This window comes from Carassius carassius, chromosome 24, assembly GCF_963082965.1.
Source record: "Carassius carassius chromosome 24, fCarCar2.1, whole genome shotgun sequence".
Lineage (NCBI taxonomy): Eukaryota > Metazoa > Chordata > Actinopteri > Cypriniformes > Cyprinidae > Carassius > Carassius carassius.
Window position 1 is genome coordinate 11,341,012 of NC_081778.1, and position 15,859 is coordinate 11,356,870.

General features: G+C 39.8%; 1 protein-coding gene across 1 annotated transcript; it reads right to left on the bottom strand.

The window, feature by feature from the left end:
- Window positions 1-1,609: 1,609 nt before the first annotated feature.
- Window positions 1,610-10,761, bottom strand: LOC132102796 (extracellular matrix protein 1-like). The gene is made up of 9 exons (XM_059507445.1): window positions 10,553-10,761; window positions 10,215-10,259; window positions 9,482-9,517; window positions 9,270-9,326; window positions 9,097-9,156; window positions 8,624-8,880; window positions 7,101-7,333; window positions 2,147-2,408; window positions 1,610-1,851 (listed from the first exon to the last, which is right to left on the bottom strand). The coding sequence occupies exons 1-9, from the start codon at window positions 10,620-10,622 to the stop codon at window positions 1,663-1,665; spliced, it is 1,209 nt and encodes a 402-aa protein (XP_059363428.1). The 5' UTR covers window positions 10,623-10,761; the 3' UTR covers window positions 1,610-1,662.
- Window positions 10,762-15,859: the final 5,098 nt, after the last annotated feature.

The following is a 15,859-nucleotide window of genomic DNA, read 5'->3' on the forward strand; positions in this document are numbered from 1 at the left end:
ATATAGGCTATATATAATGAATCAAATGATTCGCGATACACGATCCGATTGGAGCGCTTCGAAACAATGAATCGCTTTGCGACGCAATGGTTTAACTGATATTCGGAGTTTCAAAAAGCTTGTGGTGTTCTTTGCTCGCTTTCTCTATATAATTTGTTGTTTGAATAACAGTGGACATTTAATCATTACAATTAATAGGCCTAACGTAGGTCTAAAATGTTTTTATTAAACTGAGAACACTAAATAGTCTCCGTCGTTTCATTTCATTAAAAATTTCAAAAGCATCCGCCCTGTTTTCCCCCCACAAATCGCAATCTGTATATAATACATAAGAATGTAAATGATGCTGTGTGGGAACAACAATCATAAGACTTTATATTTATATATTATATTAAATATAGAATGTGTTATATTGTCGGGAACAAAACATTCTGAACTGTCCAAGCAGTTCAACTTGTATGAAAAATGCTCACAAATGTCTCTCGATAATCAACATTTTGCAGGAAAATTGCATAAAACAAAATATGCATTTTAAAAGACACAAACAAGAACTGTTACAGGTTTGGTTCAACTCATACTGATATATGTGCGCACTGCAAATAATGATCCACGATCAACAGAAGCTGGGGGCAGTTCTTCCTCCCACTGTCTTTATTTGTCTTGCTCATACAGTGCAGGAACAGTTTTGACACGGTTTTTGATTTTGGGTGCGCAACAATGAGGCGTCAGCAGCTCCTTGGCTTTACACGTCTCAGTCAGGTGGCTGTCAAGCTACAAGAAAATAATATAGATCGTTTTGATGTAAAAAGTTATGAGATGAAGAAAATTTGCATTTTTGTGGCGTTTAATCTTTTAGCCATTCGCTTTCTTAAAAAGAGACCGTTTAAAAAATAACAATAAGATTTATTAAACCGATTTTATTATGTGTAAATTTATCAGCATATGGAGCAAATTAACCAATGAGCTTGGCCTTGCTTCATCCTGTTTACATGCAAATCTTTCTTGTAACACTGGAGGGCAGCACAGTTCAACCATTTAATCTACAGAAAGATTAAGAATAAGATTCCTGTGGGGGGGGGGGGGGGGGGTAATTCGATTTCAGTTAATTATTGAAATAATTACATTTCCCAGAGCCTACAGTTTGCTGCATGTTAGTAAAAACAAAAACGAGCCATCTTAGAATTAAATAAAACCTTTTAGTTAAATATATATTTGGATTTTCATGGTCCTGAATCAATGTTTTGCCATGCACAAGGCTAACCATATCACACACTCTGCTTATTTTTAACCATCCTTGTTTTGACTGGCTTTCATGGTCACTGATGTCTGAAAGGAAGTGGATAAACCTAAACTTGGATAATTAAACAAAAACAGCACTGTATCATCAAGATTTAAAGAAAACGTGTTGGCATGCGTTACCTAAAATCATATTACAGTCATAGTCATGCAACGCTGAAGACTGGAGCAATGCCTGCTGACAGTTCAGCTGTGCCATTACAGGAATAAAAAAAAAACACTTTAAAATGTATTAAAATAGAAAGTGTTTAAGTGGTTTTTATTGTATTTTACTGTACTTCTCACAAACCACGTGCAAGTCTGTTAAACATGCAAGTTTGAGTGAAGCGGGTCTTCCATGCCCTGGACAGTTGTATGTGGATCACATCATGTCTTGGGGGCTGGAGGAGGAGCAGAAGGGCGGAGAGCTCCATCAGTGGACATATATCCTGGATCTGGGGCAGAAGTTGCAAAACAGGAGTACTGCTCTTCTTCCTTATTCTTTGCACAACACTCAAACTGCTGTCCTTCGGCTTTCTTATCATCCTTACAAAACTCATCAACCATCATCTTCCACTGAAATGGATAAAAAGAGAAACGTTACCATTTAAAGAAGAGATATAACGATTTATGAGTGACAAAAATCAACCATTAAACAAGAGAAGGTAATGCCAGTTTTTTCCTCTCTCTCGCTCTCTCTTATCAGCTTAAAGGAATGGTTAGATTTACTGCTTAGTTCTGCTGAATACCATTTCTGTGTATTCATATTTATAAGTAGCATTCTTTATGTTTTAGGTTCCTTATATTAAAATAGTTAGTTAATGAGCTCAGAATTAAACTGTAAACCATTTCGGATTCTTTTTGTCTTGACCTTCTTCTCAGCGCAGAGTTGCTTGCCCTTTTCCTCCTCACAGCACTGGTTATATTCTCTCTCCAGGACATTGATGGCGTTCGACTGACGGATCAGCCATTCATAGCCAGTGTTAGGAAGATGTTTGGGCATGTATCGTGGTCGGGTCTTGTGTGGAGCACAGATCTGTGCGATGTTGGAGGAATCAGGAAGGCCAGGTGGAAAGCTGATGTACAGAGCTTCGGTCTGCTCCGTAAGTGCTCCTGGAGAAGCCTCAGATGAGCTGGAGGATTAAAGAGAGAGGAAAGTTGAGCATGTTTAATATTCATACATTCTCCATTCATTTTTCTTTTTATCCAATTTGCAACCCTACAAATGCTTATGGTGGGATATAGTAATTTAGTATTTGTTACATCAACTACAACTAGAAAATGAAGCAGTGTTGAGGATGACCAATTCCTTTATATAGGTAGAAAAGATGACTTTCAATCCAACTGCATTTTGTCTACATTGAAAAATAAATAATTTCCCTACTTGAACATATTATAGTTCTGCTAATTTAAGGATTAAGGTGTTAAAAATCAGTTGGTACAATGGGCCAATTATGAGTGGTACAGTATGACAAACCTATTGAAATTAATTTGAAAATAAAACACTTTTGTAAAAGAGTTTTGTATTTCTTGGGTCTCTTTGCAAAATATAAATTAATCTCATTCATGAAATGGTCAAATTTCAGGTGGATGCACAAATGTAAAAGAAAAAAAAACCCATTCAAATCCGTTAATTGTAGAGTGAACTCTGGGGGGGTGAGTGGGCAAGAAGTTTAATTAAGATCATTTCATAAGATATTTATTTATTTTTAAACCTTATTGGACAACATTGTTACATTCATGCAAGTAAGGGATGGGCAGAATTTCAGATACATGCATTTAAAACAAAGTACTATTTTGTATTTTAAAGCCTTTGGAATTTTTTTTTTAAAAATACATTTAAGATTAGTATTTTCAAAATAAAAACACTTTGTGCCAGTGAACCTCTTTATCAGGGTGTCGATTTGTGCATAAACTAGTTCAGACAGCTCCCCTACTCTTAACATTTATGCTTGTGAGCCAGCCAATAGCGTTAGCCAATCAATTTTGGTTTTTTTTTTTTATCATCCATCTTGTTAAAGCATTACTGCATGTTAGGGCTGGGTATTATGACAGTACATATTGTGGCACATTTTTCCAAATCGTTAACCTAGAAAAAGACCACTTGGGCTATATGCACTTTTTAAGTTGGTGGGAAAACACTGGAGTGGAAAGAGAAGCATGGATGAATGATTGAGTAATGGAGGGTGATGTGCTTGGTGCAACTGTTATTGTAAGTGCAGTATGCCACAAAAGGAAACTCAAGTTCACACTCGCAGGTTGGCAGGCAATGTTGGGCGCACGCTCAAAGACCGTGAAACGCCGACAGGTAGGCCTACAGTTTTGACTTAAGGGGGGGGGGGGGGGGGTCCATATGACGATGCTAAATAGGGCTGTGTATTGACAAATCTGGTAATACGATATGAATCACGATACCAGGGTTGCGATACGATGTTGCGATACTGTAAACAAGGTGATATATTGGGATTTCTTATTTTAGAAAGTATATACTGTAAGGAAAGTTGTCATTAAGAACACCACCATATGAAACCTTATCAAATAATAATTACATCTGCTTAATAGCAATGAAAAATAAAGTGATAACCGGACTCCTAAACTAAATGGCCCGCCTTTCTGAAACGAGATTTTTACAAAGCTCATGGTTCTGAAAAGCGAGGTGTGCTCTGATTGGCCGGCTATCCAGTGCATTGTGATTGGGCGAATACCTCAAGCATGTGACAAATGTTACGCTCTTACCATAATGTGATGCAATGTCCTAACATGACGAGACAAACAAAACCATTATGAATGAGGCATTGGTTGCATCCAGTGGGGACATAATTACTTATGCTTTTTATGCGTTGTTACATCTGATGTTGGCTAAAAGCTATGATTTTCTGGAATGGAATTTTGAAAAACGGATTTAAAGGGAGACTGATTTCACTTCTACTTAACGATCACGGTCTGTCAGAAGCGCTTTACTGCTTCATTAGGGAAGTCGTGGCCTAATGGTTAGAGAGTCGGACTCCCAATCGAAAGGTTGTGAGTTCGAGTCCCGGGCTGGCAGGAATTGTGGGTGGGGGGAGTGCATGTACAGTTCTCTCTCCACCTTCAATACCACGACTTAGGTGCCCTTGAGCAAGGCATCGAACCCCCAACTGCTCCCCGGGCGCCGCAGCATAAATGGCTGCCCACTGCTCTGGGTGTGTGCTCACAGTGTGTGTGTGTGTGTGTGTGCATTTCGGATGGGTTAAATGCAGAGCACACATTCTGAGTATGGGTCACCATACTTGGCTGAATGTCACTTCACCTTCACCTTATTACACAAACAGACTAACATTACCCTGAAGAGGACAGTTTTTCATTGTTTATCATGATGGGCAAAGTCTATGACCTTTTGGTCAACCCTCGTATGTTTGGATAGCATTAGTGTACCTTGTAGTTAGAAAAGGGAGCGCAGTGCACCGGTGCATATAACAGACGGTCATCGGACTACTCCGAAAAGTAATTTCATCCGATCCTTCATCTCTAGATGTGAAAGTCCATTATGACGGTTGGTGCTAAAGCACCTCTGCAGCATGTTCTTAACTTGAAAGAACATTGCTTAAGGCAATAAAATTGCTATTTTTCTGCACTAAACAAGTGAATTTTGCCAAGATATTTCAGAGATGTTAGACAAGATGTTATAGAATAATAATTGAATTAAGTCCGAATTGACAAAAACCCCACTACATAACCTATTTTTCCAATTTCCTGAAAACGTCCCAACGTAACATCCGACAGGTTTTTACATTTGTGATCTGAGAAACAAAACAAGCAGTAGCCTAATCTACACCGCTCAAAACTCATGTTTAAATTAGTGGCAATTTTTTTTTTTTAAATATGAAAACTTACAGACTGCGAGTCAGAAGCGCCAGACTATTCTTGCAAAGTTGCAATAGCCCAACTGTATAGAAATAGACACCGTATTGTAGGCTGCTCTCCCAGGAAACAGTCCTTGTCCTCTGTAAAATGCGCTGCACACACCCGAATATTTGGGTTGAACGGTTCTGGAAGTGTTGTAAATACAACTTTACCACGGATTTCTAGTTGGCCAAACAAAGTTTTGCTTTCACAACTAAAAAGAGCGTCTCCATGACATGGCAGCAAGAATAAAAGTCACTTCTTTCTTTGCCTGAACATTTTGGCAGCGTTATGCAAGTCTTCCCACATCGTGACGTGGATATGTGGGGACATGTTTAAACAAGGTGTTTTAGGAGGGCGTGGAGGACTTAACTTTAATAAAGAATCTCTTAGAATTTAAGACTTTAGTCTTTACAAGTTTACAGATCTTCTGTATGCACCAAGATCTTGTAATACACTGAAAAAGGAGAAGAAAAAAAAAAAAAGCATCATGTGACCCCTTTAAAACCGGACGCAGCCTGCGGTGAATCACCGCGCAGGTTGAAGCCTCCCTAAAAGGACACTGCTTTGACACTTGCTCCCCTTCATATAATTCTGTGAAACAACAGGGGGCGACGGAGTAATTGTTCTCCAAACCATCAGAAAGCAACAGTGAGAGGAAGTAGTTTGCGGGGTACTTTGTCAAACAGAAGTTGGATTTCTTCAAATATAAACTAATAAAGGTTTTGGGTCATTTTGGAGAACACCTGAAAGAGAATTCAATCATGTAAAACACAGTAAGGGGCCGTTCACATATCGCATCTTTTGCGCGCTCAAGTTCGTTATTTCCAATGTAGGCGCGCGGTATGCGCGCTCCTAACGGAAGCGACGTGGTCGATGCGCACGTGGTGCGACGCGCCCCGTTTTTTCCAGGCTTGTCCGCACCACATCGAGTTAAAAACATTTCAACTTTTCAGAATGCCGCAAGCGCACCGCGGGTCATGTGACAAGAACTAACCATTCAGCTTCATCCTTTCCCGTAACAACGTTGAAAGCTCAGCCAAGATGAAGGAACAGGTGATCATAGCTGTATATGGATTGCCATTTTGAAATAAATTTAGTAGCAGAGCTACTGAAAGCGGTTTGTGCTGCAAATCCATTTATCCTTTCCTGAAATTTCCGCGTCTTCATGGAGAGAGCGCGTCATGGTTGCTTAGCAACAGCAGACGCCTCAGGGGGGCAACTGCCCAAGCGCTTTGGAAAGAAGGAGAATGCGGCGCGCCTAGCGTTTTCCAAGCATTTTTAGGCGTGGTGTGAACGGCCCCTAAAAAGAGCAAATAGTGAAAAATGCTATTTAACTGAATTCTATTGAATTAATTTTAAAATGGATGACCAATTTCACATGTATTGTGTAATTTCAAAATACTATATTCGTATTTAAATACATTTTTCCTAGGAGTACTTTTTTTTTAACAAATAAACCATTTTCATGCATTTATGTCCATATTCCCAGTCAATATCTATGAAAAAGCTTGAACATTACTAAATACTGTATGTGCATTTTAAAGTTAAAGCTTAAAATTGTACACCACATCAACAACACATTTAATTCCTGCATTAAATTTTAAAATAAATTTGAAAAGAGGCATAAAAACCATTTAAAACGGTTTCATTTGAGACTTTCAGATCTGTAAACTACACAAAAAGGGAGCCATTATGAAACTAATATGGTTTACAGAAATATACCATGAAATAAAATGTTAGAAAAGGTTAAAAGGTCTTAACATCTTTCTGTAATATATGCTAAAACCTCAAGCATGGTAAAGATATGTAGAATATCATAATTAAACATAACACTCAATCCAATTCACTTGGGTAACATTACAATCATTGACAATTTATTTTGTTTAAACCCCCCCCCACTAAACTAAAGTCACACTGCATGTAGTCCAGTAGAAACCTACCCTTTGCAAGCGCTGGAGTTATATTTGAAGTCTTGACTCTTTTGTGGACCATTGCCATTTGAGACCACGGAGGAGACGTTATAGGAGACCACAGAGGAGACGTTATAAGTAGTATTTGAAGCCCTTTTATCAAAACAGCTCCATCTGGCCATCTCGCTCATTTTGCAGCAGACATAGTGACTGGTCTTAACAGAGAATTCCTGAAAACAGTAGGCAGCCAGACTCTTCTTCCACTGATTGAAAAGACAATAGGCAGAAATAAAGGAAAAACACTGTAATTGCAATGAAGTACATCTACAATGAAAAAAAAAAAAAAAAAGCTGCAGGAGTCATGAGAGAATTATACATGCACAAACATCAGTTTACTTTGACATTGGTCCATTTCAGACCCCCAATGTTTTGGATATACTTTCTCACCAAAGACTAAATAGTGAAAGGAAAACAAAAGATTTGTCTAAAGACTCTGAATGTACTCGAGAGCACAGATATTTCCCTGGTGCACCAGATGTCCATATAAAGACAAAGTATACAATAGAATTAAGCAAAAAAAAAAATTATAGCCACACAATGTTGATGCAGTATTTTACAAAATGAATATAAAGCAGGGTAACAGAAGTCAGAAGATTTAGGCCTAAACCAGATGAGAGCGTAAACCAACGCAGAACCTGATTTTACCAAGACAGACATGTTCCTGGGACAACATCTCTGTTGTCCCTGGAACAACATAGTGATTAACAGATTTGAAGAACCAGTTTATAGATTTTGTGAAGTTTATGCTTAAAATCACTGTTTGGTGCTTGTACATCAGTGTTATTCATCTATAATTTCCTCTGATTTTAGGGATTACTCATGGTTAAGGATATGGTCAAGAATACATTTTTGGAGTAAAATGTTGCTCCAGGGTCAACAAAATGTTGACCTAGGAACACATCTAACTCAGCAAAATCAGGACGTGCATAAACCAACACCGCAACTAAAACATTGTTTGAGAGGGGTAATGCTGCTTCAAACAATAACAGAAGTTTGGTGCTGGATTGACAAAAATGACATGGAAACCTGTTTGGAAAATAGAAATAGAGTGCTTCAGGAATGACATGTTACTTCTAGAAATAGGTTTTAGCATTTTAGCACTTCCAGTTCCATTGTCTTGAAGTCAATGGACTGAACTAAAACGAGCTTGTGCATACCAATGTGATGACCAAAACATGTAAGAATTATACTTTTGTTAGTGACAGAACTTGCTTTCTGCAATAATCCAAAGCCAATAAAAAGCTTTTGTTGAGAGAAAAAGAGTGATGCCAACTTCTAGGTCGGCCAGCCTATAAAATGTCATCACTGCAGCATCCAGTTTAATTTGTTGCTGCTTCCATTTAATTTGGAGGCATGGAATTCATACACTAAAACGTTAAAGTATTATTTCCTAATTTATACTACAATAGAAGTACCAGAGGTAAAAATGAGCTTGGATAGAATGTCCTCTGAAAGCCTATCATGAGAAAGTATAATAATGTCAAGACTCTCACCGCTTGCTCAGCACAACAGATTTTCTCTTCCTGTGTTCCATTGATGCCACAGCAGACAACGTACCAGGACTGGAGTTGATTGATAGCATCAGCCTGTCGAGTCTCACAGCCAAAGCCATCCAGAGGAAACATGTCCTTAGGGTACCGGACCGGAGCTTTACTGAACTGACAGATATCTTGCAGGTTGCCGGTATTTGGACAGGCTGGGGGGAAATCAACCACTGGTGCTATGAAGCGAGGGCCAAACACTGGGTGATCTGATGAGAGAAATGTATAAACAAAAATCACCCAAGATTTTGACAGGCCAAAAAAATTATATATATATATGCTGTAAAATGCTGTTATTCAACCAGTGTTCTATTGATGGAACAGCAATTTCTCTCAACATACAAAATGTTCATCTAAAGACCACTCTAATTTCTTCCTCAGATTTTGAGACACACTGGCAAACAACACATAGCATGCAATTGTACCTATTGGGACAGTCTCAGAGGGAACGTTTGTGACTTCTTCCTGGGTCACGTCTGAAGAGCCTGCACCGAAATACACACAAAGAAACCCGGGGAAGGATGTAAAACACCATCCGACTAATTAAAATTGATTTTTCATTAAGAAACAGCAATGGAAACAGCTTGCAATCGCTCACCAATCACTTTGGAAAGTTCAGGGACGATAAGACCCTGCATAATCAAAACGTTCAGCCCTGAAATAAAACTAAGCATAAACTTTTTTTTTTTTTAAATTGGTTTGTGTGTAAACAGTTTACAGCTGCGAACGACATTTTAACAAAACCGATCCATTAGAAATATTACCCAATTGATTGATCAACAGGACAAAACAATCACTGCATGGCCTTACCCTCAGGGTTAGGTGGCAACTCTCGCTGAAGGCCATCTGCCAAAAAAAATTGATTGGATGAGTGTTGGGATATTTTCAATCCTTTTTATCACCTGGAGAACTAGAAACCTCAAAACAGAGCCAGGGCCGAGTGATAACAGAACTGTTTGTGAGGAGACCGCAAAATCGTTTGCTTGAAGGGTGAATTAAAATGATCGAAATTTAGTTAGCAATAAAGTTTCTCGGTCTACTACTGACAAAAATAAATAAATTTAAAAAATGGCTATGTATGAAGCACAGTTAATACATTAGACAAACATCCACTTGACACCAGCTTTCAATCTGTTGCGTTGGTGACTCGCAAAGTTTGATGCTTTTTTGGAACAAAACCATGTTAATGGCCTTTTTTTGTCTGAGTTGTAGGCTTTAACGAGGATAAGTTAATAGTAACTGCCCACTTATATTGTTTTTAATAGATAGGCTTATATCATACTCGCAATCATGCTGAACTAAACATTTGCAGATGAATCGCTGAGTGCTTGCATGGTTCCTCAAATCTTTCCCTGAAGGGCCAAGAGTTTACTCCAACCCTGATCAAACTCACCTACCTGTGATTTTCTTATGATCCTGAAGACATTGATTAGCATGCTCAGGTGTATTTGATTAGTGTTAAAGCTAAATTTAGTAAAGTGGATCTTGTGGGCCAGATTTGAGGTTCCCTGGGTATAAAGCTGAAAATATAAATCAAACAGACCTTTATGAACCACCTGGTCAGTAACTTCCTTTTGGACAGTAGGGTCTGGAAAAGTAGGACACATTAGCATTAGTCAATAAGAAAATAAATAATAAAAAACCTGTCTAAGATCCAGATCATCTGCACGTGTTTTTATGTAACTCGGTTCACAAACACTTACAGAACATGACATAGGCTAAATAAACAACACATCTGTCGTGAATGCCCCAAGAACTTATATTCGTTCGCTTAATTCTTGATCATAAGATATATAATATGCAAAAGTGATTAGTGTCTGACTAATTGCGACATGAAAACATTAGCATGACGCACGCCTGAAAAGATGAATTTAACGTTACCTTCCGATGCATCGCACAGAAGAGCGAGTAAAAGCATCAAACAAAATCCCACGCCGCGTGAAGAACTCATGGTCGGTGATGTGCCCTCAGTCAAACGCTTCTCGGTTGAAGTTAACGTGTTTCAGACGGGAAGCCCTCTGCTCTGACTGTCCGCTTTTAAAGGCAGAGCCTCCTGTCCATGAGCAGAACGCGCCAAGTTCAGGAGATCGTATGGTGGAGGAGGAGGTTGTTCTGCTTTCTCAGTCAGACTTGCTGACACTTTAGCTCCTTTCACAGGAGTTTGCTTCCGTGTTTTTTATTTTTTATTTTCAAGTAGTCTACCCTACTTGCACCGTCCTATCCTCTACCAGCCTAACCCCCGGGCCAAACAAAATAATGGGTCAGGACGAAAAGGAGGGCAGTGTTTACTGTAAAAAAAAATACACTAATTTCCATGTAATTTATTTTACCAAATTTGATTTAAAGTTGCCTTTCTAGAAATCTAGATTACTTTCTAGGAATCGCTTATGATGCCCATGACGCTTAAGAGTTTTTGTTTGTTTGTTTGTTTTTTAACCTGCGAGCCTTTCTTGGTAAGTTTACCAAAAAGTCATCCATTGATTATTTACTATAGAAAAAATTTCCCCAATATTTTTGTGGATGCATATATGTCTTTCCTACAAAAAAGTGTATATATATATATATATATATGCCTGTCATTTCCATTTTTTCCCCACAGAATAACATTTTTAATAAAACAGTAAACGTGTTAAAGGTGACTATACACTACCAACTATTTAATCAATTAAAAAAAATGTCAAACTTTAAGAAAAATGTATGAAACATAGTTTCATATATTTTCATTAAAATCAAACCTCCATCATACACTTAATTTGATTGTTATTTATTTATTTATTTTTATCCAATAGCTAATAAGTGGTAATTTTATTTTAAAGCTGACATTCAAAACTAGAGAAAAAAAGCACATCTGTATAACTGGACCTTTTACTCATAATCTACTGTAGATACTGGATGACCTTGTGAATGTGACAAATAACAACTATAGTCCTTCTCTTCCTGCTGGTCATCATCAGCCACCCCACACTCTAGTTATTGTATCAGCGTCAGTCAGTGAAAATCTGTTGACTACTAGTTTCGAGACACAACATGTTTCACATACGACATCAGCAGGGTTGGGTTGTCAGGTCTTGAATGTATTTTGGGTGGTGTGATAATGTGAATGTTTCTGTCTCTATAATACATTGAATTCCTGTCTAACAAGTTTAAACATTGTGCAATAATTTGATTTAAACCAATGTCAAGTAGAATAGAAGATTTCATTTACCATTCATTCTTTCTAAGATTCTGCTTTATACTCTGCTTTATACTTCTGCTGTCAGATATTCCATTTCAAAATTCATGTTTGTTGATCATATAACTAAGCATATGCATATTATCTTACTAAGACATTTTTGGGAGCTATAGATAAACAACTGATATTACTATGCATTTTATGTAATAGTCTGGTATGAAGATCTCGTTGATTTACATTATTATCAGAAGCATATGAACCATAAAAGCCTAAAAAAACGTTTTCTTGAGCAGTTCTGTTTAATTTGATATGTTAGGATTTACTAGTTCAGAGTAAGGGAACTGAACAAAAAACTCATTTGAATGTTATTCCCAGATGAATTTGGTTACAGTGTGATGGCTTACTGATTTTGGCTTCAAGTAGGGCTGGCAGGGATATCTCAGATGTGGAAATGAGCAATAGAAAATTCAACTGCTCTGGCATATCTTAGATAGACCATTGTCATGATAAATACATGAAATGAAAGTTATTTACTAAATAAATAGAGCAAAGTATGAATCAAAACTCTGTGACACCAAGAAAAACAGAAGTAAAATAACTCACAGTATAGGAAGGGAAATGCACAGTACATATGGTAAATACAGAGTTGTTAAAATAAAGAGTTAATTTACATTTATTAATTTACATTAAAAAAATCATAAAAATTGTAATGAAGAAAAATGGCTGATTTATTAGAAATACAAATATTAGAAACTCTAATACCTAAAAACTATCATAATTACACAACTGATTACATTCACAGTGCAAATTACCTGTGACTCAAAACGGATTAAGATGGTAATTATATAATAAAGGTCCTTACAGCAAAAGAACCAAAACACACAATGACACTGACCAAGCAAAAAATATATTAAACAACAAGATAAAAAATTACAAACTATTTGCATGACCCCACTCATGGAAAGTGGTTTGCAAAGCAGCAACTTTATAAATAAAATAGTTTCAGGACTGAAAAGCTACATGACATTTCTTAGTAGTGAGATGCAAAATGTTGCTGTTCTTGAAGCAGGTGAATTTACAGTTTCGCTAGAGAACTACTTCACACATGCTTAACCAATCTCTCTCTCTCTCTGTCTCTCATAAGTGCCTCAAGACTATTTTACTAGCTCTAAAATGAGATGTTGGAATTACAACCCTAATTCCAGAAAAGTTGGGACGTTTTGTAAAATGCAATAAAAACGCAGTCTGGTCTGATCTGGGTTTTATGTGATGTGTCCTTGCTTGTCTGGAGTAGAGACCTGCGCTCCCGTGGGAGTACTGCGGGACCCAACGCAGCATGGAGCGGAGTGGGAAAACTCTTGATGGGTGGGTGGGAAGAGACTCATGTGTGAGGGATGCGGGAGAAAAAAATTATTCACGGGACTCCTGCAAAATAGAAATGATCTATACAAAGTGTCTAAAACATATAAATCGTTATTTATCTGTTGCACAAAAGAAAAAAGAACAACTAATATTAACATTAAAATGATTGACATGCGCAAGCTTGACGTGGTTTCTATTTACAACATTTCACGAGTTCACCCTTACATCTAATCTGAAAGCGAATAGTAGGCATATTTTGGCGTGCTGTCCTGGGGGAGGGGTCCGGACCCGGAGCATAGTCCGAACCCAAATAACTCCCCCATCCCTTATTTGGGATAAATAGATTAGAAGTGAGGAGTTGGAGTGGAGGAGGGATGCCGAGAAACTGTCGTGGAACAGGAGATCGGAAGACTGGATATATATACACACTTGTCTGCTAGTTAGTTATTAGTTAACACATGATAGGTAAAAATTGATAGCCTCAATGCACTGTAAGTCGCTTTGGATAAAAGCGTCTGCTAAATGCATGAATTTAATTTAATTTAAATTTAGTTAAGATGATTAGCTAAATGAGATGCATCTGTGCCAAATTGGATGATTATCTGATCGTGCTCCTCCCGAACTTTGTTAATAAAACCCCATTTCACGAGTTTACCCTTACATCTAATCTGAAAGCGAATAGTAGGCATATTTTGGCATGCTGTCCTGGGGGAAGGGTCCGGACCCGGAGCATAGCCCGAACCCAAATAACTCCCCCTATCCCTAATTTGGGATAAACAGATTAGAAGTGAGAAAGAAGCTTAAAGGCATAGGACAGCAGCCAGAGAGCTAAATTTAGTTGCCCCCTAAAATATGCATGTTGAGAAGAAAAGCGCAGAGAGACCGGGAGGGCCTGTGCAGTGTTCGATGAGAGTTGTGGCTTGCAACGTCTTACCGGTGAGCCCTCCGTGTTGCTTATGAGAGGAGCACGATCCCGGATATATCAAAAAATGAGGGACTTTTGCTGCATCCGAAGGGAGCTGCGGCTCTGCTGCACCGGAAGGGAGAGTACCTCTTGCGGCTGACCTCCGACCTAAGGGAGCCAGCGGCTGTACCCCATGGGGAGGGAGATCTCTGGCCGCCATTGAGCATGCGACATGACTCGGACGGGGGGTTCAAACTGCAACCGAAAGGAACCGCGGGTCTGCTGCACTGGAAGGGAGAGCCCCGTCAGATGCTGAATAGGCAATGAGATTCGAGCCGCGGTTTGTTGCGTCGGATGAAGGGCTCCTAATGCAACCGAAGGGAGCCAGTGTCTGTACCCCATCGGGAGAGAGATCCCTAGCCACCATTGAGCATGCAACATAACTCAGACGGGGGGTTCACACTGCGACAGAAGGGAGCCGTGGGTATAATAAGCAGAGAATAAGCAGTGAAACGCTGATGGAGGGACTCTCGCTGCATCCGAAGGGAGCTGCGGCTCTGTTGCACCGGAAAGGCAGGTCCCCCTTGCAATTGAATGCGAGGCTTGGTTTGATCCGCCTGATGGAGGGCTCTCACTGCGACCGAAGGGAGCCACCGGCTCTATTCCACCGGGAGGGAGATCCCTGTCCAACATTGAGCATGCAACATAACTCAGATGGGGGGTTCACCCTGGGACCGAAGGAAGCCGTGGGTCTGCTGCACCGGTAGGGGAGCCCCGTCCGATGCCGAGCAAGCAAGAAAACGCGACTGATGGAAGGACTCTCACTGCATCCGAAGGGAGCTACGGCTCTGCTGCACCGGAAGGGAGAGTCCCCCTTGCGACTGGATATGAGGCATGATTTGAAGCGTCGGATGGAGGGCTCTCTCAGCAACCAAAGGGAGCCACATTCCTGCTGCCCTGGAAGGGAGAGCCCTGTCCTATCCTGAATAAGCAGTGAAACGCTGATGGAGGGACTCTCGCTGCATCCCAAGGGAGCTGCGGCTCTGCGTGGTTTGATGCATCGGATTGAGGGCTCCCACTGCAACTGAAGGGAGCCAATGGCTCTGCTGCACCGGGAGGGAGATCCCCCGTCCGCCACTGAGCGTGCAGTGCAACTCAATGACAGATGAAAGGCTCACACTGCGACCGAAGGGAGCCAATGCCCTTCTGCACTGGAAGGGAGAGCCCAGTCCGATGCTAAATAGGCAAGGAGATTTTTAACCATGGCAGGAGGGCCCTTACTTTGACAAAAGAAGCGATAACCAACTGCATTGGGAAGGAGAGCCTCCGATTAATCAAGTAAACAACATGATCTAAAACGGTGATTTTTTTTTATAATCAGGGCTACATGGGCTGCCTTTTTTGTAATGGAGTTGATCATACCTGATGTAATTTGTTTGATGACCAACAACCGAGGGCCTCTATCTGATTTTGTGAGAGGCCCTTTTGAGCTGCTGAAGTTGCTGCCCCGATGCGAAATGAGTCAATGGATTACGTGAACGATTCGTTTACCCAAAAGAATCGTTCAAAAGAAAGATTCGTTCACGAACGACACATCACTACAACGGACGATCTTCGCCGCTAGTGGAGGCAGCCTCAAACTGTGCCACGGCCGGAAAAGCCGCGGTGAAAGAAAGCTTGCAGCGGTGAGAACTGGGGTGCGGCCCAGGCTGGTAAATGCCTGCTGCTGCTGCAATCCAGCACTCGAAGA

What these genes read in the sequence shown, in the direction of transcription:
- LOC132102796 (XM_059507445.1), bottom strand. Translation starts at nt 10,622, where the DNA reads ATGAGTTCTTCACGCGGCGTGGGATTTTGTTTGATGCTTTTACTCGCT. An exon ending in GTTGCCACCTAACCCTGAGG is followed by an intron (nt 9,327 to 9,481) that starts GTAAGGCCATGC and finishes GTTTTATTTCAG; the next exon opens with GGCTGAACGTTTTGATTATG. An exon ending in AACTCTGCGCTGAGAAGAAG is followed by an intron (nt 1,852 to 2,146) that starts GTCAAGACAAAA and finishes TATCCATTTCAG; the next exon opens with TGGAAGATGATGGTTGATGA.